Source organism: Amblyraja radiata, chromosome 2, assembly GCF_010909765.2.
Source record: "Amblyraja radiata isolate CabotCenter1 chromosome 2, sAmbRad1.1.pri, whole genome shotgun sequence".
NCBI classification, from domain to species: domain Eukaryota; kingdom Metazoa; phylum Chordata; class Chondrichthyes; order Rajiformes; family Rajidae; genus Amblyraja; species Amblyraja radiata.
Genome location: NC_045957.1, coordinates 69,172,786 through 69,200,741, shown reverse-complemented (window position 1 = coordinate 69,200,741; position 27,956 = coordinate 69,172,786). Strand labels below are relative to the sequence as shown.

General features: G+C 42.4%; 1 protein-coding gene and 2 long non-coding RNA genes across 3 annotated transcripts; 1 reads left to right on the top strand and 2 right to left on the bottom strand.

The window, feature by feature from the left end:
• Positions 1 to 54: 54 nt before the first annotated feature.
• Positions 55 to 18,746, bottom strand: LOC116990531. The gene is made up of 4 exons (XR_004416571.1): positions 18,647 to 18,746; positions 16,353 to 16,357; positions 1,524 to 1,527; positions 55 to 65 (listed from the first exon to the last, which is right to left on the bottom strand). It is a non-coding gene; the product is annotated as an uncharacterized LOC116990531 (long non-coding RNA).
• LOC116990526 lies at positions 9,428 to 15,453 on the bottom strand. Its single transcript, XR_004416569.1, has 2 exons — positions 15,360 to 15,453; positions 9,428 to 9,832 (listed from the first exon to the last, which is right to left on the bottom strand). It is a non-coding gene; the product is annotated as an uncharacterized LOC116990526 (long non-coding RNA).
• ndufs6 (NADH:ubiquinone oxidoreductase subunit S6) lies at positions 18,687 to 27,602 on the top strand. Its single transcript, XM_033048284.1, has 4 exons — positions 18,687 to 18,889; positions 23,296 to 23,349; positions 25,415 to 25,537; positions 27,464 to 27,602. The coding sequence occupies exons 1-4, from the start codon at positions 18,740 to 18,742 to the stop codon at positions 27,530 to 27,532; spliced, it is 396 nt and encodes a 131-aa protein (XP_032904175.1). The 5' UTR covers positions 18,687 to 18,739; the 3' UTR covers positions 27,533 to 27,602.
• The last annotated feature ends 354 nt before the right edge of the window (positions 27,603 to 27,956 follow it).

Here is a 27,956-nt window from a genome sequence, read left to right as displayed (position 1 = left end):
CTTTTCAATCTTTCCTCATATCCCGCCATCCCAGGGATCAATCTCGTGAACCTACGCTGCGCTGCCTCAATTACCAGGATGTCCTTCCTCAAATTAGGAGACCAAAACTGTACATAATACTCCAGATGGGGTCTTACCAGAGCCCTATACAACTGCAGAAGAACCTCTTTAGTCCTATACTGAAATCCCCTTGTTATGAAGGCCAACATTCCATTAGCTTTCTTCACTGCCTGCTATACCTGCACGGCAACTTTCAGTGACTAATGTACAAGGACACCCAGGTCTCGCTGCACCTCACCCGTACCTAACCTATCGCCATTGAGATAATAATCTGCCCCCTTGTTTTTGCTGCCAAATTGGTTAACCTCACATTTATCTATATTATACTGCATCTGTGACACATCTGCCCACTCACTCAACCTGTCCAGGTCACCCTGCAACCTCCTAACATCCTCTTCACAGTTCACACTGCCACCCAGCTTTGTGTCATCCGCAAACTTGCTAGTGTTGCTCCTAATTCCCTCTTCCAAATCATTAATATGGTAAACATTTGCGGCCCAACACCGAGCCTTGCGGCACTCCACTCGCCACTGCCTGCCATTCTGAAAAGGACCCGTTCACTCATACTCTTTGCTTCCTGTCTGCCAACCAATTTTCTATCCATGTCAACACCCTATCCCCAATACCATGTGCTCTAATTTTAGTCACCAGTCTCCCGTGCGGGAAATTATCAATGGCTTTCTGAAAGTCTACATCCACTGGCTCCCCTTCATCCATTTTACTTGTCACATTCTCAAAAAATTCCTGATGATTATTCAAGCATGATTTCCCTTTCATAAATCCATGTTGACTTGGGCTAATCCTTTTACTGCTATCCAAATGCCCCATTATTACCTCTTTAATAATTGACTACAGCATCTTTCATAGAAACATAGAAAATAGGTGCAGGAGTAGGCTATTCGGCCCTTCGAGCCTGCACCGCCATTCAATATGATCATGGCTGATCATCCAACTTAGTATCCTGTACCTACCTTCTCTCCATACCCCCTGATCCCTTTAGCCACAAGGGCCACATCTAACTCCCTCTTAAATATATCCAATGAACTGGCCTCAACTACCTTCCGTGGCAGAGAATTCCAGAGATTCACCACTCTCTGTGTGAAAAATGTTTTCCTCATCTCAGTCCTAAAAGATTTCTCCCTTATCCTTAAACTGTGACCCCTTGTTCTGGACTTCCCAAACATCGGGAACAATCTTCCTGCATCTAGCCTGTCCAACCCCTTAAGAATTTTGTAAGTTTCTATAAGATCCCCCCTCAAGCTTCTAAATTCTAGCGAGTACATAGAAACATAGAAAATAGGTGCAGGAGTAGGCCATTCGGCCCTTCGAGCCTGCACCGCTTTTCAATATGATCATGGCTGATCATCCAACTCAGTATCTCGTACCTGACTTCTCTCCATACCTCCTGATCCCTTTAGCCACAAGGGCCACATCTAACTCCCTCTTAAATATAGCCAATGAACTGGCCTCAACTACCTTCTGTGGCAGAGAGTTCCAGAGATTCACCACTCTCTGTGTGAAAAATGTTTTCCTCATCTCAGTCCTAAAAGATTTCTCCCTTATCCTTAAACTGTGACCCCTTGTTCTGGACTTCCCAAACATCGGGAACAATCTTCCTGCATCTAGCCTGTCCAACCCCTTAAGAATTTTGTAAGTTTCTATAAGATCCCCCCTCAATCTCCTAAATTCTAGCGAGTACAAGCCGAGTCTATCCAGTCTTTCTTCATATGAAAGTCCTGACATCCCAGGAATCAGTCTGGTGAACCTTCTCTGCACTCCCTCTATGGCAATAATGTCCTTCCTCAGATTTGGAGACCAAAACCATATGCAATACTCAAGGTGTGGTCTCACCAAGACCCTGTACAACTGCAGTAGAACCTCCCTGCTCCTATACTCAAACCCTTTTGCTATGAATGCTAACATACCATTCACTTTCTTCACTGCCTGCTGCACCTGCATGCCTACTTTCAATGACTGGTGTACCATGACACCCAGGTCTCGTTGCATCTCCCCTTTTCCTAATCGGCCAACATTCAGATGTCTACTTTCCTGTTTTTGCCACCAAAGTGGATAACCTCACATTTATCCACATTATACTGCATCTGCCATGCATTTGCCCAGTCACCCAGCCTATCCAAGTCACCTTGCAGCCACCTATCATCCTCCTCACAGCTAACACTGCCCCCCAGCTTAGTGTCATCCGCAAACTTGGAGATGTTGCATTCAATTCCCTCGTCCAAGTCATTAATATACATTGTAAATAGCTGGCGTCCCAGCACTGAGCCTTGCGGTACCCCACTAGTCACTGCTTGCCATTGTGAAAAGGACCCGTTTACTCCTACTCTTTGCTTCCTGTCTGCCAGCCAGTTCTCTATCCACATCAATACTGAACCCCCAATACCGTGTGCTTTAAGTTTGTATACTAATCTCTTATGTGAGACCTTGTCGAAAGCCTTCTGAAAGTCCAGATATAACACATCCACTGGTTCTCCCTTATCCACTCTACTAGTTACATGCTCGAAAAATTCTATAAGATTCGTCAGACATGATTTATCTTTCATTAATCCATGCCGACTTTGTCCAATGAATTCACCACTTTCCAAATGTGCTGCTATCCCATCTTTAATAACTGACTCCAGAATTTTCCCCACCACCGATGTTAGACTAACTGGTCTGTAATTCCCCGTTTTCTCTCTCCCTCCCTTTTTAAAAAGTGGGGTTACATTAGCTACCTTCCAATCCTCAGGAACTACTCCAGAATCTAAAGAGTTTTGAAAAATTATCACAAATGCTCCACTATTTCTGGGGCTACTTCCTTAAGTACTCTGGAATGCAACTTATCTGGCCCTGGGGATTTATCGGCCTTTAATCCATTCAATTTACCTAACACCACTTCCCGACTAATCTGGATTTCACTCAGTTCCTCCATCTCCTTTGACCCGCGGTCTCCTGCTATTTCCGGCAGATTATTTATATCTTCCTTAGTGAAGACGGAACCAAAGTAGTTATTCAATTGGTCCGCCATGTCCTTGTTCCCCATGATCAATTCACCTGTTTCTGACTGCAAGGGACCTACATTTATTTTAACTAATCTCTTTCTCTTCACATATCTATAAAAACTTTTGCAGTCAGTTTTAATGTTCCCAGCCAGTTTTCTTTCATAATCTATTTTCCCTTTCCTAATTAAGCCCTTTGTCCTCCTCTGCTGGTCTCTGAATTTCTCCCAGTCCTCTGGTCGGCTGCTTTTTCTGGCTAATTTGCACGCTTCATCTTTTGCTTTGATACTATCCCTGATTTCCCTTGTTATCCATGGATGCACTATCTTCCCTGATTTATTCTTTTGCCAAACAGGGATGAACAATTTTTGTAGTTCATCCATGCAGTCTTTAAATGCCTTCCATTGCATATCCACCGTCAACCCTTTAAGAATTAATCGCCAGTCAATCTTGGCCAAATCACGTCTCATACCCTCAAAGTTACCTTTCTTTAAGTTCTGAACCATTGTTTCTGAATTAACCATGTCACTCTCCATCCTAATGAAGAACTCAACCATATTATGGTCACTCTTGCCCAAGGGGCCATGCACAAGACTGCTAACTAACCCTTCCTCATTACTCAATACTCAGTCTAGAATAGCCTGCTCTCTCGTTGGTTCCTCTACATGTTGGTTTAGAAAACTATCCCGCATACATTCCAAGAAATCCTTTTCCTCAGCACCCCTGCCAATTTGATTCACCCAATCTATATGTAGATTGAAGTCACCCATTATAACTGTTTTACCTTTGTTGCACACATTTCTAATTTCCTGTTTGATGCCATCCCCAACTTCACTACTACTGTTAGGTGGCCTGTACACAACACCCACTAGCGTTTTTTGCCCCTTAGTGTTTCGCAGCTCTACCCATATCGATTCCACATCCTCCAAGCTAATGTCCTTCCTTTCCATTGCGTTAATCTCCTCTCTAACCAGCAACGCTACCCCACCTCCTTTTCCTTTCTGTCTATCCCTCCTGAATATTGAATATCCCTGGATGTTCAGCTTCCAGCCTTGGTCACCCTGGAGCCATGTCTCCGTGATCCCAACCATATCATAATCATTAGTAGCTATCTGCACATTCAACTCATCTACCTTATTACGAATGCTCCTTGCATTGAGACACAAAGCCTTCAGGCCTGTTTTTACAACGCTCTTACCCCTTATACAATTATGATGAAAAGTGGCCCTTTTTGATTTTTGCCCTGGATTTGTCTGCCTGCCACTTTTCACCTTGCTCCCTATTGCTTTTACCACTATTTTACACCCGTCTCTCCGCTCACACATTCAAGAAACCCTTTCCCTTTAACTCCATCCTCGACTATCCCATTTGACACCACACCCACCTTATTCAGTTTAAAACCACACGTGCAGTGGCAAACCTGCCTGCCAGAATGCTGGTCCCCCACCTGTTAAGATGCAATCCGTCCCTTTTGTACAGTTCCCCCTTACTCCAAAACAGATCCCAGTGATCTAAGAATCTAAATCCCTGCCCCGTGCGCCAGTTCCTCAGCCACACATTCAGGTCCCATATCTCCCTGTTCCTGCTCTCGCCAGCACGAGGAACTGGAAGCAAACCAAAGATAACAACCCTGGAGGTCCTGCTTTTCAGCATTTTTCCAAGCTCTCTAAAGTCACGCTGCAGAATATTCATCCCGTTCTTTCCGACATAGTTTGTGCCGACATACCACTTCCGGCTGTTCACCTTCGCCCTTGAGGATTTTCTGCACTCTGTCCATGACATCCTGGATCCTGGCACCAGGAAGGCAGCACACCATCCTCGAATCCCGTCTGTTGCCGCAGAAACCACTGTCCGTACCTCTCACAATGGAGTCTCCCACTAAAATGGCGTTGCCTGACGTTGGCCTCTTTGGTTTTGGCTCAACAGCCCTTTTTGCTTCACAAACCAGTCCGCCGCTCAGTGTAATAACGTCTTCTGTCCCGACAGCTTCTAAGTGGGTGAACCTGTTCACAAGTGGTACAACACCCGGGGACGTTTGCATTCCATGCTTCCCTCCCTTTCTCACCGTCACCCACCTTCTCTCTTCCAGTACCTTAGGTGTAACAATCTTACTGTAGGACTTGTCGAGGAACGACAGTTTCTCAGCCGAACCTGAGGTCACCACTGAAGTCAGGCTAACTGGTCTGTAATTCCCCGTTTTCTCTCTCCCTCCTTTCTTGAAAAGTGGGATAACATTAGCTATCCTCCAATCCACAGGAACGGATCCTGAATCTATTGAGCATTGGAAAGTGATCACCAATGCCTCCACTATTTCTAGAGCCACCTCCGAGGACCCAGGAATGCAGACCATCCGGCCCAGGGGATTTATCATCTTTCAGTCCCATTAGCCTACCCAATACTATTTCTCGCCTAATGAAAATTTATTTTAGTTCCTCTACCCCTTAGATCCTCTGTCCACCAGCACATCTGGGAGATAGTTTGGGTCTTCCTTAGTGAAGACAGATCCGAAGTACCTATTCAACTCTTCTGCCATTTCCTTGTTACCCGTAATAATTTCACCCGTGTCTGCCTTCAAGGGACCCACATTTGACTTTGCTACTCTTTTTCCCCTCAACATATCTAAAAAAGCTTTTACTGTTCCTGGCCAACTTCCTCTCATACTTCATCTTTTCAGCCCGTGTTGCCCGTTTTGTTTCCTTCTGTTGTTCTATGAAAGTTTCCCAATCCTCTGGCTTCAGGCTACTCTTTGCTGTGTTATACATCTTTTCTTTTAGTTTTATTCTATCCCTAACTTCTCTTGTCAGCCACAGTTGCCTCCTACTCTCCTTAGAATCTTTCTTCCTTTTTGGAATGAAATGATCCTGCGTCTTCTGTGTTATGCCCAGAAATTCCTGCCATTGCTGTTCCACCGTCATTCCTGCTAGGATCCCTTTCCAGTCTACCTTGGCCAGCACCTCATGCCTTCAGTCCCCTTTGTTCAACTGCATCACTGACACTTCCGATTTAACCTTCTCCTTCTCAAAATGCAGATTAAAACTAATCATATTATGATCACTACCATCATGCAGTTCCTTTACCTCGGGTTCTCTTATCAAATCTGGTTCATTGGACAACACTAAATCCAGAATTGCCTTTTCTCTGGTCGGCTCCATTACAAGCTGCTCTAAGAATCTATCTCGGAGACACTCTACAAACTCTCTTTCTTGGGGTCCTGAACCAACCTGATTTTCCCAGTCTACCTGCATATTGAAATCCCCCATCACCATAGTGGCATCACCTTTGTTACATGCCAGTTTTAACTCCTGCTGCAACTTGCACCCTACATCCGGGCTACTATTTGGGGGTCTGTAGATAACACCAATTAGTGTCTTCTTGCCTTTACAATGCCTCAACTCAATCCAGTGACTCTACCTCGTCAGGCCCTATGTCTTCCTTCGCAAGGAACTGAATTCCATCCCTCACCAGCAGAGCTACCCCCCTCCTCTGCCCACCTGCCTGTCCTTTCTATAGGATGTATAACCCTGAATATTAAGTTCCCAGGACCGATCCTCCTGCAGCCACGGCTCAGTAATCCCCACAATGTCATATCTACCAACCTCTGAGTCTCAAGCTCATCTACTTTACTTCTTATACATTGCGCATTCATATACAATACTTTTAATCCCCTACGCATCTCACCTTTCACATCGATCCCTATTACACTTGGCCATACTCTCCTATCCCTTTGTGAGCTTTCTTTACCCTTAATTCTGGGGTCATTAACTATACTTTTACTCTATTTCCTTTTAACTCCATCCTTGACTATCCCATTTGACACCCCCCCCCCCCCCCCCCTCCTTATTTAGTTTAAAACCACCCAAGTAGCAGCGGCAAACCTGCCTGCCAGAATGCTGGTCCCCCACCTGTTAAGAAGCAATCCGTCCCTTTTGTACAGTTCCCCCTTACTCCAAAACAGGTCCCAGTGGACTAAGAATCTAAACCCCTGCACCAGTTCCTCAGCCATACATTCAGGTCCTGTATCTCCCTGTGCCTGCAATCGCCAGCACGAGGAACTGGAAGCAAACCGAAAATAACCACCCTGGAGGTCCTGCTTTTCAGCATTTTTCCGAGCTCTCTAAAGTCACGCTGCAGAATATTCATCCCCTTCTTTCCGACATCATTTGTGCCGACATGTAGTACCACTTACGGTTGTTCACCTTCGCCCTTGAGGATTTTCTGCACTCTGTCCGTGACATCCTGGATCCTGGCACCAGGGAGGCAGCACACCATTCTCAAATCCCACCTGTTGCCGCAGAAACCCCTGTCCGTACCTCTCACAATGGAGTCTCCAACTACCACAGCGTTGCTTGACGTGGGCCTCTTTGGTTTTGGTTCAGCAGCCCTTTTTACTTCGCAAGCCAGTCTGCCGTTCAATGTGTTAATGTCTTCTGTCCCGACAGCTTCTAAGTGGGTGAACCTGTTCTCAAGAGGTACAAAACACGGGGACCTTTGCATTCCATGTTTCCTTCTCTTTCTCACCGTCACCCACCTTCTCTCTTCCAGTACCTTAAGTGTAACAATCTTACTGTAGGACTTGTCGAGAAGCGACTCAGTTTGTCGGACGAACCTGAGGTCATCCACTCGCTTCTCCAGTTCCCCAACACGGTCTTTCAGGAGCTATACCTGGATGCACTTGTCACATATGTAGCAGCCAGAGGCACCAGCGGTGTCCTTGACCTCCCACATCCTGCAAGCATCACACTGAAACAGCTTGCTTGCCAATTCCTTCTTTCATCTCTCCCTCTCCAGCGTTTGGTGTGACGTCCTCCCTCAGCCTCCTCCCCGAAGACTCGCAGACAAAGACTCGTACTTTTCTCACAAGACTCGCAGCCAAAGACTCGCGTGTTTTTCACAAGACTCGCAGCCAGACTCGCACTTTTTTCACAGGGCACTTCCCTCGACAGGGCTGCACCCCTTGAGCAAGTCTTGCTTTTATCAGATGCTAAATTGCTTAATTGTCCAATTTACCAATCTTCCAATCTAATTGTTCAACCAATCCCCACACTCATTCCTAACCTTCCTTACTCTGATGAGCTTGGAAGCATGTGCTTTGTCCGACTTACACTGAAAGACTGCTAAAGTGCTGTTTGCCCTCTTTTTAAACCTGCACTCAAGACTCACCAAGTCCAGCCAACGATCGTTCTCACTGCTGCTTTTTCCGAGCTACTCACAAAGACTGTTAAAGTGCCGTTTTCACCCTTTTTATACCTGCTCTACCTGTGACTCACCAAGTCCAGCCAATGGTCGTTCTCGCTGCTGCTTTGTCCGACCTGCTTTCAACATGTACAGACAGGTTTAATAAATAGTCTCAAAAGTAAAAAAAATCAGCTTGAGAATGACAACTAATGTCTACCATTGGAAAAATGGTCGATTCAACTGCAAAGGAAGAAATAGCAGAATACTTGGAAAGTCACAATCTAATTATGCAGAGTCAATGTAGCTTCAAAAGGAAGAAATGTGTCTGGTAAATTTTCTGGAGAAAGCATCAGCCAGAGTGGAAAGAGGGAAACCAGTAAAATATATTTCTATGGTACACAAAAATGCTGGAGAAACTCAGCGGGTGCAGCAGCATCTATGGAGCGAAGGGAATAGGCGACGTTTCGGGCCGAAACCCTTCTTCAAATTTAAATATATTTCTATATTCAATGGGTATTGACAAGATGACATCCATTCAGGTGAACCATTGGAAATTTTAGAAAATTCCTGTGTGCAAAAGTGTTTTCATACATTTTAAGTTAAAGTACTGAGTAGACGTTCAACGAGTTTCATTGGCACCAACAAACACTTTGGGACAGTATCCAGTCACAGAAGTTACATTTTCAATGAAAGTCTCTTTCTTTATATAAAATAATCAATTGTTTCATTTTCTGTACATGAGCCTCTTTTTACAAGGATAAAAATTAAGAGTCATGTATAATCTAAATGTAATTCTTCTAAATTAAAATATACACGTTTTGCTTTATTTAGTTTAGTTTAAAGATACAGCACGGAAACAGGCCCTTCGGCCCACCAATTTCGCATCAAACAGCGATCCATGCATGTTAACATTACCCTACACAGACTAGGGACAAGTTACACTTATACCAAGCCAATTAACCTACAAACTTGTACGTCTTTGGAGTGTGGGAGGAAACCGAAGATCTTGGAGAAAACCCACGCGGTCACGGGGAGAACGTACAAACTCCATACAGACAGCACCCATAGTCGGGATCGAACCCAGGTCTCTGGCGCTGCAAGCGCTGTAAGGCAACAACTCTACCGCTGCCCGATAAGATAATATTTTTTTTAAACTGATGAACCTTAATGGAAAATATGAAATCCTTTAGTACACATTTAAATTCAACTTTGCAATTTATTATCATTTGAATTTCTATCTCCGGGTTAACCCTGCCTCTGTTTATGCCGAGGATGAGTCTTGCAATAAACATACAAATGTCCTCGTCTACGCACAAAGAAGCAGTCCTTACACCGTCGCTTTAGAGCAGACTTTGTTTTCATTCCAGCAAAGTTCTGTACGCCTTGCAGTTGATATGGTTCAAGAAAAGTCACGTCAGTTGATCGTATTGCTTTGTAATTATCTGGCCACAGCTTGGGCCTCATTGTGGCTGCAATAATCGATTGCTTACGCATCACCGAACAAACCGACATCCAAAGGATTGAGCATCTATTCCATTGCAAAAGAGGCCTGTTGACCGCTTGGAGCAGATTCTTGACAAAAAGGGCCATTTTGTTGGCACCTGTAATGGAAAGTACATGTTTAAGGCAAGCAGAGGATAGTAATATAAATTGATTCTCTAGAAGTATTGCATCTAGAAGAAATTGATTCTTAAGAAATCTTTTTTTTTTTTTTTTTTTTTTTTAAATATTTTTTATTGGAGATGGGTACATAACCAAATTACATCATTACAGTCTTACATTTTTAAATTGATAATATTGTCAATTATTATTACATTGTCTCCAATACTTTTTGCCTTTTTTTTTTTTTAAACTAGATAGAACTAAAGAGATAGATGAAGTAAAGAAAGAAAAGAAAGAGAAGAAAAACAAAAAACAAAAACAACAACAAAAAAAAAAAAAAACAAAAAAAAAAAGGTAGTTAAAGAAGAATGGAAAATTTATTAAAATAAAAAAGACTTCATTCGAGATATATTCGTACATTTCAGAGTATAGTATTTCATCCATTCTGTAGCCCGCGTGCTAGTCAGGTTCCTGTGCTGAACCATTCTGACCCTTTAAGTAATCAATAAAAGGAGACCATGTTCCAACGAATAATTCCTGTTTGTCCAACAGGGAAAATCTGATTCTTTCCACGTTTAAGGTCTCCGTCATTTCTATAATCCACATTTTGATTGTGGGGGCCGTAGGGCCTTTCCAAAAATTTTTTCCTGTTATTAAACTATAATCAATAAAGTTTCTTTGTGTTGTTCTAAGTGTTTGATTTAATTCTAATATTCCGAGTATTATTAATTTTGGATCTGGGTCCAATTGTGTGCTGGTTACTTTAGATATTATACTAAAAATATTTACCCAGAATTTTTTAATTTTTATACAGTTTGCAAACATATGAGATAATGTAGCTTCTAAATGTTGACATTTATCACATATAGGTGAGATATGTTGAAAAATTTTATGTAGTTTTGTTTTTGAATAATGTAACCTATGTATTACTTTAAATTGTATTAGAGAATGTCTGGCGTTTAGTGAACACTGATGTATGTGTTGCAAACTTTCTTCCCAAGTATCTTTCGTTATTACTTGATTTAATTCTTTTTCCCATGTTTGTCTGTGTAAGTCCGTCGAGGGAATGTCACTGTCTAATAAGATATTGTATATATAAGATATTAATTTTTCTGTATTAGGATGTTTGTTCCAACATTCATCAAGAATTTCTGAATTTCTAATTCGAAAATTTTGGGAGTTCGATTTTACATAATCTCTAAGTTGAAGATATCTGAAATAATCATTTCCTCGAAGTCCATAAGTCTGTTGCAATTCCTGAAATGTCAGAAAAGTGCCTTCCTTGTAAAGTTGTCCCATATTTTTAATTCCATAATTCTTCCATTGTGTAAAACCCCCGTCCAACCATGAAGGCTTAAACAAAGGATTATTCACAACTGGAAGAAAAAGTGATAAATTATCTAATTTTAATGTCTTTTTTAATTGTTTCCAGATTCGTATAGCACTAAATATTATAGGGTTTTCCCTATAAATTTTTTTGTTTAATTTAGACGTAGCAAATAATATCGAACCGATATCAAAAGGTAAACAATCTTCCTTTTCCATTTTTAACCAGTCTGGTTGATGATCTATTTCTTCCAACCAGAAATTCATATTTTTAATGTTAACTGCCCAGAAATAAAACAAAAAATTGGGTAAAACCAAGCCTCCATTTATTTTTGATTTACACAAGGGACTTTTGTTTATCCTATGATTCTTATAATCCCAGATAAAATCATTAACAATAGAGTCCAATTTTTTTTTAAAGTTTTTTGCCAGATATATCGGAATTGTCTGAAAAAGATATAATATTTGCGGTAAAAAAATCATTTTTATGGCATTGATTTTGCCTACCATTGAGATAGGAAGTGTTTTCCAGTATTGAATATTCTTATGTAGTTTGTTCAGTAATGGGGGGAAATTTGCTTTAAATAATGATGTATATATCTTAGTTACATAAATACCTAGATATTTAAATTTTTCATTTACTATTTTAAATGGAAATTGTTGTATTGTCTGTTTGTTATGTTCCCTTATTGGCATAATTTCACTTTTATTCCAATTTATTCTGTATCCTGAAAGTGAACCAAATTGGGTTATTAGCTTTAATAAGTTTGGAATACTAATTTCTGGTTTTGTAATGTAAATTAATACATCATCTGCGTATAGAGAAATTTGATTCACTGTGTCCTTTGTGTTATACCCATGTATTTCCGGATGCCCCCTAACTCTTTCTGCCAGTGGCTCAATAGCAAGCGCAAATAATAATGGAGATAATGGGCATCCTTGTCTACAACCTCTAGATAGGCTAAATTTAGGTGACAACCTTTGGTTTGTAAATATTCTAGCCGTGGGATTTGTATATAACAGTTTTATCCATGTACAGAATTTCTCCCCTAGCTGCATATTTTCCATCACCGAAAATAAATAAGGCCATTCGACCTGGATTCTTAAGAAATCTTAATCTCAGAAATTAATAGAAAATGAAAGAGATTAGAAAGAATCCAATTTATTTAATCAAAGGTTTAACACAGAGCAGACACTTCAAAGTAATTCATTAAATGCATTTTGTTTTCCATTATAGCATATTTACTACATGTTTATTCAATTTCCTGCTTTTTAGGAAGTTGGGTTTCTTTGAAAAAAAATGCCTATCAAGTGCAAATATATGGAACACAAACATGCTGGAGAAACTCAGCGGGTGCAGCAGCATCTATGGAGCGAAGGAAATAGGTAACGTTTCGGGCCGAAACCCTTCTTCAGACTGTACATTTCTGAAGAAGGGTTTCAGCCCGAAACGTTACCTATTTCCTTCGCTCCATAGATGCTGCTGCACCCGCTGAGTTTCTCCAGCATTTTTGTGTACCTTCGATTTTCCAGCATCTGCAGTTCCTTCTTGAACACAAGTGCAAATATATGTTCTGTTGAACTGGGTTGAATGATAGATGTCTTAAAAATTACCATATTAATAACTGCACATAGATGTCTAGAAAAATATATTCTTTCAACAACTTAGTGTGCAACTTCACCAGCAATATATTACCAGTCTGACATCCAATGGTTGGTAAGCTAGTTGAATTCGGCCAACTGTAGCAACCATTGGCCTCAGAATATTTGGATTAATAGGAAACAGTCAGCCAGTTTCCTGTTACTTTGAGACAAGACATTGGAATCTAAACAAACTGCTGGAAGAACTCGGAGGGTCGACAACATTAGTGGAAGGAAAGGAAAAGTCAATGTCCTGATGTTCTAAAACCTTGGCAATTCATTTCCCTCGCTGAGTTCCTCCAATAGTTTTATCTTCCTGTTTTTAATGCCAAAGGTTAGTAGTCGAAGCACGTTGGTGTAGATGTTGGGTAATGGTGCAAAGGAATTTGTGAAGCACTGTTATGATCGACTTACTTTTGGAACTTCAAGAAAAAACTTTGGGCCTAACTCCACGATAAAGTACCGTCATTTATAACTGACACATTGAAAGGAAAGAACCCAAACTTATTTATTTTTAATGGAAAATCAAAAATATTATCATTTCCCAGTTCCAACAATTGGCCATCAATCTGACATATTAACTCTTCCTCTCTTTCCACATATTTTTAAAGAAATATTAACTGCATCTCTCAGTAAAAGCTGCCTGATTTGAGAATTTTTATTCCAGCATTTTCTTTTCCTGTTTACAAAATGTCATCTGTGCCATAGCTAGTAGTCCACTTGCTTCACAGCCAGGGTTGTAGAAAGGAATTGTCATTGTTTCATAACATCAGGACATTGACATTTCCTTTCCTTCCACTGATGTTGTTCGACCTCCCGAGTTCCTCTCTCCAGCAGTTTGTATTTTGCTCCGGATTCCAATGCCTTGTCTCGAAGTAACAGTAAACTGTAAACTGTCTGACTGTTTCCTATTCTGAACTCCTGTATGGAAGTTGCATATTCTCCTTGTGATCACATGGGTTTCCTCCAAGTGTTCCAATTTCTTTCCACATTCCAAAGATGTGTAGATTGGTGAGCTGCTATAAATTTCCTTAAATGTACAGTAGAGTGGCAGAGACACAGAGCTGCTAATGGAACTGTGGGACGGATAACATGGGATTGTTGTAGAATTAGTACAAATGCAGACTATGAGCCAAATAACTATTTCATTTTGATTTATCATAAACATGCCTAACGCAGAACACTACTTTCCAGTCTCATGTTGTTAACTACCTTTGACTTAGCCTACCAAGCCATTTTTTTCAATGTGGTGGCCCACGACTACCTTTGCAGGATCAAAACATAAAAGTATTCAAGAAATGTTTAAGAAAGAACTGCAGATGCTGGAAAAAAAATCGAAAAAGCGTCTCAAACCAAAGTGTCACCTATTCCTTCGCTCCATAAATGCTGCCTCACCCTCTGAGTTTCTCCGGCATTTTTGTCTATCTTTGAAGTATTCAAGAACCTCAGACTGATTTCTGAAAGAAGGACCCAACCTGAAACAACCTGTTCATTTTCTCCACAGTGTTGCCTGACCCAGTGTTCCCCCAGTATTGTGTGCTTTGGTTCAGATTCCATCATCTGCAATTCGTAATGTCTACATTCTCAGAATAGTCAGTAGACATTAAGTGCAGTCTTTGCTGGTGATACTTTCAGCCCAAAGGTCCATAAAATGAAAAAGTGGGCTGAAATGCTCGCACACTGAGAGGTTTAGTGTATTATTATCAGATTAACATTTAATTCAAATATAATAATTCCAACACGTTCTTGAAACCAGAGCAAAATTACTATTTGTACATATATTAAATAGGCAGAAAATGCTCGAATTTCCTGGAAGAATCATTGCTACATTCACCAGCAATGTGGCCTGACCAGCTGAGTTCACGGAGCGTTTTCTGTTTGATCTGCATGTTTATCAGATGACCAAACACTAATGTAATTACCAAACCTGTACCTCACAAATGATGGCCCAAAAACCAGTTCCTTCGCAAGCAGTACAGTCCCCTCAAATTCTTACCTTAATGCTCCCCCGGGGGTAGCCTAGCCCAGCCCTGTTCTGCACCCGGGGTAGCCCAGCCCTGCACCCGGGGTAGCCCAGCCCTGCACCCGGGGTAGCCCAGCCCTGCACCCGGGGTAGCCCAGTCCTGCACCCGGGGTAGCCCAGCCCAGTCCTGCACCCGGGGTAGCCCAGCCCTGCACCCGGGGTAGCCCAGCCCTGCACCCGGGGTAGCCCAGCCCAGCCCTGCACCCGGGGTAGCCCAGCCCTGCACCCGGGGTAGCCCAGCCCTGCACCCGGGGTAGCCCAGCCCAGTCCTGCACCCGGTGTAGCCCAGCCCGAATAACCCACCACCTACTAAGGGTCTCGACCCAATCGTCATCTGCTCCTTTTCTCCAGAGATGCTGCCTGACCCGCAGAGTTACTCCAGCACTTTCTGTCTACCCCCGGCTACCTGCCCCTCGCCTCGCCCACCCCATGTGCCCTCTCTCATCGCCCCCATACCCCAGGGCTGCGGCTACTGCAGCAGCGCCTGCGGTCGGTAGGTAGGCCGGTCACACAGGCCACGACAGGACAAGACTAACCCGCTCTCCAGCCGCCGCTTCACCGCACAGTAGAGGTCCGCGCCTGCGTACTCGCGCTCCAGGAAGGATGCCGGGATCAGGGTGACCATTGCTTCACGGCGCATGCGTTGGACTCTGCAGCTGGATTCCGCGGGGCCCTCACGCCCGGCGTCACCTCAGAAACAAAACAAAACTAATCCGTTCTGTTGCGATAGAAAGTCGAAGACAGATTTGACAAAATTAGTTCAATAGAAACAACAATTACTGAAAGATTTCTAAAATAATGGGAACATTACTAGTTTGCAATTGTATTATCTATGTCACTGTCTCACTTGTTATATAAATATCAGCATTGTCAACTTGTTCACGATAGGTTTCACTTCTAGTTGAAGCACATCAAGACTGATTCTTTAATGTGTCCCTCTCTCAGAGGTGGCATCTTTCGTTTGAAATATAAAATTCAGGTTAATCAGCACCATTAGTATCATGAATCAGAAGACTGGAGGTAGATCGATAATCTGATTGAACGGTGTCAGAACAACAAGTCAGCCTACAGAGAGGAGGTCCAGCACCTGACAACCTGGTGTGCCAATAATAACCTCGTCCTCAACTCCAAGAAGACGAAGGAACTTATTGTCGACTTCAGGAAGGTCAGAGGGGGCAGACATACCCCCATCCACATAAACGGGACTGAGGTGGAGCGCGTCTCCAGCTACAAATTCCTCGGGGTACACATCTCGGAGGATTTGTCCTGGTCCCTCAACACCTCCAAGCTGATCAAAAAGGCACAGCAGCGCCTTTACTTCCTGAGGAGGCTCAAGAAAGCCCACCTGTCCCCCCAGATCCTGACCAACTTCTACAGGTGTACCATCGAGAGCATCCTGACCGCCTGCTTCACGGTATGGTACAGCAGCTGCACTGTTGCGGACAGGAAGGCACTACAACGGGTGGTGAAAACCGCGCAGCACATCATCGGTGCCCCACTCCCTGCCATGGATGCCCTCCACCGAAAACGGTGTCTGAAACGAGCTGGGAAGATCATTAAAGACCCCTCCCACCCCAACCATGGACTGTTTGCCCTCCTCCCATCAGGGAGGCGGTACAGGAGCCTCAGGTCTCGTACCAGTAGGATGAGGAACAGCTTCTACAATCATACCGTCGCATTGCTGAACTTGGAGTCCCGCCGATAGATTCCTCCGGTCCCTCCGTCCCCATTGTTTAATTATTCTGTATTTTTTATTATTCTGTATCCTCTTTTTTTTTTTTTTTAATTTCTATATTGCACTACTACGGACTGACGCAAAACTGCATTTCGTTGTACCCATACTCAGTATTTGTGCAATGACATTAAAGTTGAATTGAATTGAATATTATCAAGACAAAGAAGATGATTGTTGACTTCAGGAGGAGAAAGCTGAGGATCCACAAACCTAACTGATGAGCAGTGCAGTGCCCAGGACATTGATGCAATCACAAAGAGAGCTCATCAACACCTCTACTTTTTTCAAAGATGGAGGAGATTCAGTACACTATCAACTTGTTTCCAAAAGGACACAACGATCTGAAGTAATTCGGCAGATCAGGCAGCATCTCTGTAGAACATGGATAGGTGATGTTTCGGGTCGAGAATCTTCTTCAGAACTTGTAGTAAAAGGCATATTGACTAGTTGCATCACATCCTTGTTCAGTAACTCAAATCTGGTTGCAGAGAGTGGTAGACAATGCCTAGTATATCGCGGGTACTGACCTCCCCACCAGCAAAGGGATCTACAGGAGGTGAGAGTCCAGAGTGTTTAATTCTCCTATGTGCTGACAACCAAAGATGTTATAGCAGATCTCCGCTATAAGATCTTTACTGACAACAGAACCATGAACTTCTTACTTGCTGCAGCTTTACAGGCTCTTAAATTTAATAACGCACATATAAGTAGATAATAATCAATAATACAATAAATTAAGAATTAATACCTGGCAGCTATAATAGTGCAAAACCAAAGTCAAAAGTGTAACTAAAGACACTGTCCAAGGAATATCATAGTTGCTGAGGTTAATGTTGTGTAGTGTTCAAGAGCCTGATAGTTGCTGGGAAGTTGTTTGTGAACCTAGTGGTCACTGTTTTCAGGCTCCTGTACCTTCTTCCCGAATTCAGTACTGAAATGACAGCATAGCCTGGTGGTGTGGATCATTGATGACATTGGTGTCTTTTTGAGGCAGCTCCTCAAAACATTGTTGTTCTGGCACCATTCAATTAGATTTTCAGTCTCCCTCCTGTATTCTGACTCATTTGTCCTTTTATTTGTCCAATGAAGGTGGTATTGTTGACAAATTTAAAGATGGCATTGGAGCAGTGTCTGGCTACACAGAATTTCTAATATCATCAAAGACCTGCATCACCCTGGCCACACTCTCATCTTGCTACTAACATTATGAGGAAGGTACAGGAGACTGAAAACTGTAAATTCCAGGTTTAAGAACAGCTTCTTCCCAGCAACCATTAGGTTTTGTAAAACTCCACGTTCACAAGTTACAGGAGTAGAATTAGGCCATTCGGCCCATTGAGAACTTGTCTCTCTGCCTTAAAAATATCCACTGACTTGGGCTCCACAGCCCTCTGTGGCAACGAGTTTCACAGATTAACTACCCTCTGACTAAAGAAGTTCCTCCTCACCTCCCTTTAATTCTGAGGCGATGACCTCTGGCCCCAGACTCTCCCACCAGTGGAAACATCATGTCCACATCCATTCTATGCCTTTCATTATTCTGTAAGTTTCAATGAGGTCCCCCCTCAACCTTTTGAACTCCAGCGAGCACAGGCCCAGTGCTGTCAAACGCTACAGGAAACGCTCAAATGCCCGAGCGCCAGCCAGCCTGTGGGGCAGGCGAAGCGAAGGAGAGGGTGACCCACACCGGACAGGTGTCATAACAATGACTTACTTCAGTAACTGTGGTCTACTATAGACACTGCATTGGTTGCACTATGAACTCCGGTTTTACACCATTATGGTATTATTGATTATTTATTATTGCATTATTGATACATTAAAGTACATTTGATGGGATAATGATCTGTAAAGCTGCAGCAAATAATGATTTAATTTTTCCATTGGCAGTACAGATGGCAATGACATTTAGTTGACTCTTGACTATCCTGTAATGTAGGTAATGCCACGACACCCTTCGAAGAAAACAGGGATGTTATGCAGATTAGGTGTGCATTATTTATTCCTTAATTAGTAGTACTACAAATCAGAACATGTTTTAATCATTTAATCGGGCAGCATCTGTGGAAAGTGTTCTATCGTCCAGACCAGCAGGACCTGGTTGCTTCCGCTCTCTGTGCATCGAGCGGGCGCTAGGACCCAGCAGGTTCCGCTCGTCTCTCTGAAGGTGACCGGTATAACATGGCGGCGGCGGCGGCGGCGGGTCGGCGTCTCTGGCTGTCACGCAGCGAGCTGTCGGCGGCCCTGCAAGCGGGCGTCAGGCGGGTTAGCGGCGGTCCGAGCGTCAGCCTGCAGGCGAGGGAGAGGGAGAGGGTGACCCACACCGGACAGGTCGGTGGAGGCAGCGGCTCTGGGTTATGGGGAGGTTTAGGTTGTCTGGGGGTGGGAGAGATGTTGGTGTGAAGGGAGTGTGGTGTAGGGTGGTCTGGTCTAGGGTGGGAGAGATGTTGAAGGGAGTGTGGTGTAGGGTGGTCTGGTCCAGGGTGGGAGAGATGGTGAAGGGAGTGTGGTGTAGGGTGGTCTGGTCCAGGGTGGGAGAGATGGTGAAGGGAGTGTGGTGTAGGGTGGTCTGGTCCAGGGTGGGAGAGATGTTGGTGTGAAGGGAGTGTGGTGTAGGGTGGTCTGGTCTAGGGTGGGAGAGATGGTGAAGGGAGTGTGGTGTAGGGTGGTCTGGTCTAGGGTGGGAGAGATGGTGAAGGGAGTGTGGTGTAGGGTGGTCTGGTCTAGGGTGGGAGAGATGGTGAAGGGAGTGTGGTGTAGGGTGGTCTGGTCCAGGGTGGGAGAGATGTTGAAGGGAGTGTGGTGTAGGGTGGTCTGGTCTAGGGTGGGAAAGATGGTGAAGGGAGTGTGGTGTAGGGTGGTCTGGTCTAGGGTGGGAGAGAAGTTGGTGTGAAGAGTGTGGTGTACGGTGGTCTGGTCTAGGGTGGGGGTGGGAGAGATAGAAACTTAGAAAATAGGTGCAGGAGTAGGCCATTCGGCCCTTCGAGCCTGCACCGCCATTCGATATGATCATGGCTGATCATCCAACTTAGTATCCCGTACTTGCCTTCTCTCCATACCCCCTGATCTCTTTAGCCACAAGGGCCACATCTAACTCCCTCTTAAATATAGCCAATGAACTGGCCTCAACTACCTTCTGTGGCAGAGATTTTCAGAGATTCACCACTCTCTGTGTGAAAAATGTTTTCGTCATCTCGGTCATAAAAGATTTCCCCCTTATCGCTAAACTGTGACCCCTTGTTCTGGACTTCCCCAACATCGGGAACAATCTTCCTGCATCTAGCCTGGTGTGAAGGGAGTGTGGGGTGGAGGGCTTGGGATGACCAGGAGGAGAGAGAAGGGAAGAACGGGGGAGGGTCTGGCGAGAGGACAATGAATGTCCAAGAGAGAATGGTGAAGAATGGAGAGGTCTGGGAAACGTGTGTGTGGGGCAAAGGGAAAGGCGCAGGAAAACACAGCAGCATATGTTGGAATGCAGCAACTACTGAACCATTACATCCCAAACAACGTCTTTGGATTTTTTTCTACACCTTTCCAGTGCATTCACATCCTTTCTGTCAGTGGCATATTGTATTCCGCCCCTTGGCTGACCAATGTTTTACTCCACTCTGACCAACAGATAAGATTTCAACACTTCAGGCACATCTCTTGTACCTCTTATGGGCTCTGCCATCATTTAGGATGGTGATAATCAGGACAACAACTTCCTAGTAGCCGTTGTACACCCTTAATGGCCAGATATTGTAGTGGCCATTTGTAGCAATGTTACAACATTTTGAGATTTTAAAAATCAAGTCTGCAATTTGTCCTATCAGATAAAGCATAAAAAGAAGTTTAATTTGATACCCAATTCACTTTCATATCTTCAGTATTTAAAAAGTTATGGCCATTTACATCCTGTTCCCTATTGCTTTTCCATTAACTTAACTCAAAAGCTGTGATCGAGGACAGTCAAAAGCCCATAACGTTCTTAAAAATTAAGAGAACTGAATGAAATTTTCAGTTATTATAGATAAAGTTAAACGCTAAAACAAATAGTAAATACCCAACAAGAAATTCATATTAATCAGTTTCATCAAATCAATTTAATAATGGCAGTAGTGTCGGAAAACTGTAAATGGGTGTTTGATGGTCAGTATGGACATGCTAAGCCTAGGTGCCTGTTTTCGTGACCAAATAACCTCTATTAAAGATTATGCATGAGCACCATTTTGTTGCTGATGGTCCATAGAACCTGAACTGCCACAACAGAATGGTGAAAGCTTGCTGCCCAATGCACTCAACAGTGTGGGAGGAACTAAGTCTATACCCTTTTAATGTTATAATGGATCAATACCTCCCCAACAGACAAATGGGGAAGGATGAAAATGTGATGCCTGGTACTGTATCATCGTTCTGTACCCGACACAGGCTCAGTCTGGTAGCTGCATCATTCAGGACGAGCTGTTTAGCAAGTGGTATTACTGAGCCTTTGGTCATGGATGTTGAAATTTGATCTCCCAGAGTATATCCATTGTCCGTCCATGAAGGAATCCTGATACATCAGTTGAGAAAAGCCACCAACATGTTCCCTTGTACTTGAGGTTGTGAGACCTGATGATGCCCAATTATTACATCAGATTGTTTAGCCCTGTGACTGCCAGTATTTACCTTAATTCTTTCACACTACCTTTGTCTCATCTACTCTGTTGGTGGGACACGATATACTTGGAAGGAATCTGAGACATTGAATAAAGGGCATGATGCAGAGCATGATTGTTGGCTGTTGCTTGACTGGTCTGTAACAGCTTGTTATGTCACAAATTCACAAGTTATAGAAGCAGAACTGGGCCATTTGCCCCATCGTGTCTAATCTGCCATTCAATCAAGTCAGATCTCTGACACATAATCCCATTGTCCTGCCTTCTCCCGATAACCCTTGACACCCATTCTAATCAAGACCTTGTCTATCTCTGCCTTAAAAATATCCATGGACTTGGGCTCCATTGCCCTCTTTGGCAATGTTCCACAGATTAACTACCCTCTGCCTAAAGAAGTTCCTCCTCACCTTTTTAAAAGAGCACCCATTAATTCTGAGGCTATGACCTCTGATTCTAGACTCTCCCACCAGTGGAAACTTCCTTCCCACATCCACTCTATGCCTTTCATTATTCTATAAGTTATTCTATGTTTCAATGAGGTCCCCCCTCAACTTCTAAACTCCAGCGAGTCGAGGCCCAGTGCTGTCAAAACCTCATCGTATGCAAACCCAGTCCCCCAGTAATGGTGCTGTGGAATTATAAGAGTTCACTGGGTTATCTGGGTTGTCTGGGTTAATTATGGTTGACGGGGAAGTCTATCAATATTGTTTGCTGTACTCACCATGCAAATCCTGCCATTTCATCATGCATATCCATAGCCGTCCGAAGGAGGGGTGAGATGGGTGCGGTTGCACCCACCTTTTTTTCCAGAGTAAAAAAAAAAACCCCCCAAAAATAATAAAATTTGGAGCGCAATCAGTGTTTCCACTTTGAAAGAAATTACCGGAAATTCTGGTTCCGGCCCGCGGGATTTGGGGAAAAAAGATTTGCGACCATCCACGCCTGCGCAGTTGGGGGAAGCCGGTGCTGCAGTGGCGACGCAAAATGACGCCGTCTCTCCGCGCATGCGCAGTGGATCCGGGCGGGATCAGCTCATCACCATTTTCAGGCCTCGTGTCTAGTCTGGGTGAGTTAGAGGGGCCTTGGAATATCACGTTGTGGGAGGGGGGTCTGTTTGTTTTTATCGGGGGTGTCAAACTGCCCACCCGGTCCATCGCCTCCATCCACGGTGTCGGAGCCTCGCCGCCGGTCAGCCTGGTGTCCAGGGAGCGGGTCCGCTGCTGGCGGTCCAGGGAAACCGTTCTCCCGTCGCCTGGCGGGAGCGTGAACGACTGAATCTGAACCCAGTCCTGGCAGCGGCTGTGACCCGACACCAGGCGCCGCTCCGGCCTGGCCCACCCCTCGCCCCCCCCCACCCAATCACCTCGCGCCCCCCCCCCCCCACCAGCCGGGCCCACGCCTCTATTCCCCCCCCCCCGTCCGGCTCCTCGCCTCGTCACCCCCGCCCGCCGCCGCGGGCCCTCGCATCCACCCCCTCCCCGCCGCAGGCCCTGCAACGCGGCGTGGGAGGGAGAGAGAGGGAGGGGAGGGGGAGAGAGAGAGAGACAGGGGGGAGAGGGAAAGGGGGATTATCTTTAGTGAGATTGCAAAATTAAGGTAGATTTTAGGTTATTTTCCTCTTCATATGAATAATATCGAACAATTGGAACTGCCTTCTTTTCTTTGATAACAATACTGAAAAATATGAATTCCATAGTTTGCAACTTTTTTTTACATCATTTTTAATATAATTAAGCGGGCCCTAGACCCCGGCCGTGAGGGGCTTCGCGCTCGTGATGTGCGTTGTGCGCACATTATTTCACATAACATTTTTGTAATCCTGCCATGCCACCCCCCTTTGCTGAACTTGCTTTCACCATGGATTCTTATGGTCATGTCAAATAAATCCATTATTTTCAAAATCAACTTTCAAAGCATTATTATACATAATACCAATACAACCATACTTTGATGAATTGCAGTTCTCATGCTAAGAAATCAAAGTGATCAAATGCCCTTGTTTGGATTGTATAGTTTTTATGATAATGTTGCAGAAGATTGATATCGATGGAATTGACAGTAGGTATTCATAGCAAAGTTTTTGTTATTTTGCTTCAGGTTTATGAAGAGGATGATTACAGAAGAGTCCGGTTTCTTGCTCGACAAAAAGAAGTAAGTGTTTTTATATTGTGACTGTATTGAGATGCCATCGGAAAAAGACTTGGCTCTTTTTTTCAGTTCATGCACTAAAATTTGGTAAACAGCACTAATTTTATAGGAGTGAAACAACTTTAATATGAGAACTTTTAGTTCTAAAAGCACACTTCAAAAAGTATAAGAAAATTAGTGTTTAAAATTCTTAGTGCTGCCTTACTTTGATTCTATTTGTGAGCTCTTACTGTAATTTCATTTAAACGTCACTGTTTTTGTGTAAAGAGAGAGCATGGAACCACTTCCCAGTGGTTACGATACTACAGTTAATCATCTATTACATACCATCATTCTCTACAGAATATCCATTCACTTGTAAATATGCCACTGGGATCCTAATGTGGATGATTGGTGGTCCACATAAAAACATAAACTTCTGCACTTTCTTTATTTTGTTCCTTTTCTCAGTTCTTGCCATAAATGTTCTTAATAGTTGTTTCTATTGTAACCCCTACTATCACCCCTCAAACAGTAGGTGTGAGGAGCTCATGGACTTGTTTTATCAAGATGGAGATAATTTGATCAGTAGCCACTGATCTTTTTCTCCCGTCCCCTACGTTACTAGGCCAAATGTTTATGTCTCCCATCATGCCCTCTCTGAGCTCAACCTTACTTTTTTTTTATCAAAGTATTGACTTGCCCAACTTCTCTTCCTTTAGCTGCTATTTTTAACAGTACCCTCTCATTGTTGCATCTGGTATCATCAAACCTCTTCTCAAAATGCAGACTTGATTCTTGCTGTCTGCAAACATACAAATTCTACCTTCAAAGCATCGACAACTCCTCCCCTCACCAATCGCTCATTGTACATGTTGTCATCACTGAAATCCCTACTCTTCTTTAACACTTTCCTGTTATCTACAACTCTATCCTCATTTCCCTCAGCACCTGGCCTATATCAATCTACTATAGGTGATTTTGAGAAAACTGGCCTTGTTTGATACCATCTCCTTACTAATTTTGACCATATCTATCATCAATTAATCTTATCAGTTATAATTTCACCCCATCTATGAACATCTTATGCTCATTTATTGGATATGGGGAGCGGCATTTTTTGAGAGATGAGTTAATGCTTTAGTTCTTTACCTGAGCCACCATAGCCTCAATACATTCAATAATGCAATGACGACACTGCGCTGAAGTGAACTTTAAGATAGAAGAGATTGTGAACGTTAAACTCGTCTTATCCATAGCAAGTTGCCCTTATATCTCGAGGGGCTGCGTGAAAACTTTACTCAATTTTACCAACATGCTGACATTTCTTCAAGGAAAGGATATCTGCAGTTTCACCTAATAGACCAATGTGGGAATTGTGTGATGGTGTCAAAGTGTGATATAACAGTCAGATGTATTAAATTGTGCACAGAACTTGGGTGCCAAAGATCAGATTTGGTGGGGAGAGGTGGCGGCACATAACATAGTCACTCAATAGCGTAAACATAGTAACTGCTAGAAATAACTAGTTGTTGAAGGAGAGAAGATGAGTTAGTGTTTCATGTTGATGAACTTTCATCAGGTCCAGGTCTGATGTAAGGTAATTGATCTGAAATATTAACCATGCTTCTCTCTCTCTCTCCCTCTTGAAAGGTTTCAGCATTTTCTGTCTATTTGGCAAGTTTGATTTTAATTATTGTTTATGGGCTGTGTGCTTTGAAAAAAAAACATTTTAATTTGTTTGCTCTTTCATATTTTTATAATTCCATGTGTTTCTCCCTCTTTATTTCTGTGCCTGATTGGACATGGAATGAAATTTAGTAAATTACCTCTCCATATTCAACTTCTGATAGAATGGCTCATTTAGTTTTTATTTCATTTGGTTAGGGACACACATCATTGCTTGTCCAGTTTAGTTTGAGAGGCTGAGGTAAGTTCTTGCCAAATGGTCACAGCTGTAACTTTCTCAGAACAAATCAAAGTGCATATTGGGCAAAACATTACAAGTGTATTCAGCTGGATAGAGATTTTTGCATTTACTACAATCAAAGTTAAATCAAAAATGTGCTTTCAAATCTTATTTTTGTAGGTAAATGAAAAGTTTGCCATTGATCTAATTGCCGAGGAACCAATATCTGAGGTAACGGATAGAGTGGTTTCATGTGATGGTGGTGGTGGAGCCCTTGGGCATCCTAAGGTGTACATAAACTTGGTAAGTGTAACCACTTACATAATGCATGTTGCAGCAATAGCAATTGATCATAAATGTTCTTGTTGCTGAGCAATTACTTTTGCAAACGACAAGTGAAAAATATTACCGTATACTTTATGCATATGAAATCTGGAAACAGGATATTTGTGGTAGCATTATATTTACATTAGCACAATTTTTTAATATAAGCAGTATAAGACCTCTACCAATTTTCATAAGTATATTTCCTATTGAAATTTCATACAAGCTATTTTTATTATTTTTATTTACAAAACAAATCCATTCAGTAGCACAAATGGCTGATCACCATGAAGGACATTTGCTTATTTTTAGAACTGTTGTTTTTATTGGGGGAATGTCCTCAAAATTATAACAGCGCAAGTGATTCAGTTCTTGGGATATTTTCAACTTGCTGAATGCAGAAGTAGCGCTGGAGACCCGGGTTCAATCCTAACTACGGGTGCTGCCTGTACGGAGTTCATACATTCTCCCCATGACAGCATGGGTTTTCTCTGAAATCTTCGATTTCCTCCCACACTCCAAAGACGTACAGGTTTGTCGGTTAATTGGCTTGGTAGAAGTGTAAATTGTCCCTAGTGTGTACAGGATAGTGTTAATGTGCAGGGATCGCTGGTGGGTGTGGACTCGATGGGCCAAAGGGTCTGTTTCCGTGCTGTATCTCCAAACTAAAGTTCTTTGGAGATGTCATTTTCATGTGGCTCGGACATCATACAGGTTGTGGCTCAGGAAGCAAATGAAAAAATACATAAAATAAAATGTTTATATAATGCTGCATATTTAGTTAGTGATTTGAATTATGCACTTGGCGTTAGAATTAAATTTGGTGTCCTATTTTAATATTTTGATTGAAAGTGAGGTTAAAGTGTCACTAAAATTCAATTCTTGAATGAAATAATTAGGAAGCACTTTTTCATACAAAGATTAGTAGCAATCTGAGATGATTCGTCCCTGAGGAATGCGGAATTCTAGTTATAATCAGTTTTCAAGACTGAGATCACTAGATTTTTATTAATTCGCAACACTCCAAGTAAACAGGTGCATTTATTAATTTGGAAGTCTACTGATATGTTTTCTGTTATTGCAAAGAGTAGTACATATGTAATGAACTTAGAGATGTAGACAAAGTCTTACTATGGATGGTTTGGTAAGATCTCATTTGCAATATTTTTGATCTCTGAAGCCAAAGGATATATGTGAGGCCAGTGTACCTTTAAATCCTTAGTTTATACGCTTGTACCTGAGATTCAGGGGATTTATTCCTGCGAGGAAAGATTGAGTATGACTGATATATAGCCATGAATTTTGAAAGGGATTTACAGAGATGCTTTTGTCTCAAGTTGGAGAGTCTTTTTGAATTAAAAATTTGGAGCATAATATATGAAGTTAGCTATTTCGGACAGAGATGAGAAAGAATAGAGGCTAAGTATTATGAGTTTATTCTAGGATAAGAGAGCATGACGATATGGGGATATGGTTGTAAAGTGGACAGGGCATAGGTACAGCTGTTTTAGTACTGGCAGATCAGGTTTGAGTGTACATGTGGCCTACATTGCTGTTCTATGTTTTATGACGAGGTTAAGGAAGATGGTAAATGAGTAAAGCACGCATGTAATTTAATTGAATCAATGTGCACATTTACAAGACTGGTCTTAATGTGAAATAATAGAACAAACTGTAAATAACATAGTTTTATGAAGGTTTTCTAAAGGTCTCCCTTGGTACAAACAATAAATACAGTTCAGATCACAAGGAGATCATACTTTTACTCTATTGGGTTATGCTGCTGTTTTTTTTAGATATTGGATAACTTGACATGATTCTTAAGCATAAAGCTCTGTACCATTGCAAGGTGAATATATGCTGCGTTATATTTAATGAATTAAAGCTTCATCTTTCTTTTTTTAGGATAAAGAGACAAAAGTGGGAACGTGCGGTTATTGTGGACTCCGTTTTAAACAGAAGCATCATCATTGAGATGACATCATTTAGAATAGACTTACTTTCTTTCTCTTCTATATGCCGGCAAATAAAGCTGTGAAAATTACTTAATTGTTCTTTGCGTTTGATTGTTGCTAAGTTTAAAATGAAAATAGAATAAAAACATCTCTTATGAAACCAATGTAACTAATAAGCGTTGAAACTAAGGATTTAATTTAAACCAGCTTTTACTGTACAAGCACTTCCACAGATTAATGTTTGATACATTAACCTACACATTTTAGCCATATCTCTAATTTCAAATTATTCTGATCAGAGTTTTACATAGTAGCTATGATGTGCGATAAGGTATGTTTTGAAATTCATATATATTTAACAATGATAACGTATATTTTGAATAATTGCTTATGATCAGAATTTGCAGTTGTGAGGCAACTTGCACTGTGTCCCAGGTAGCAAG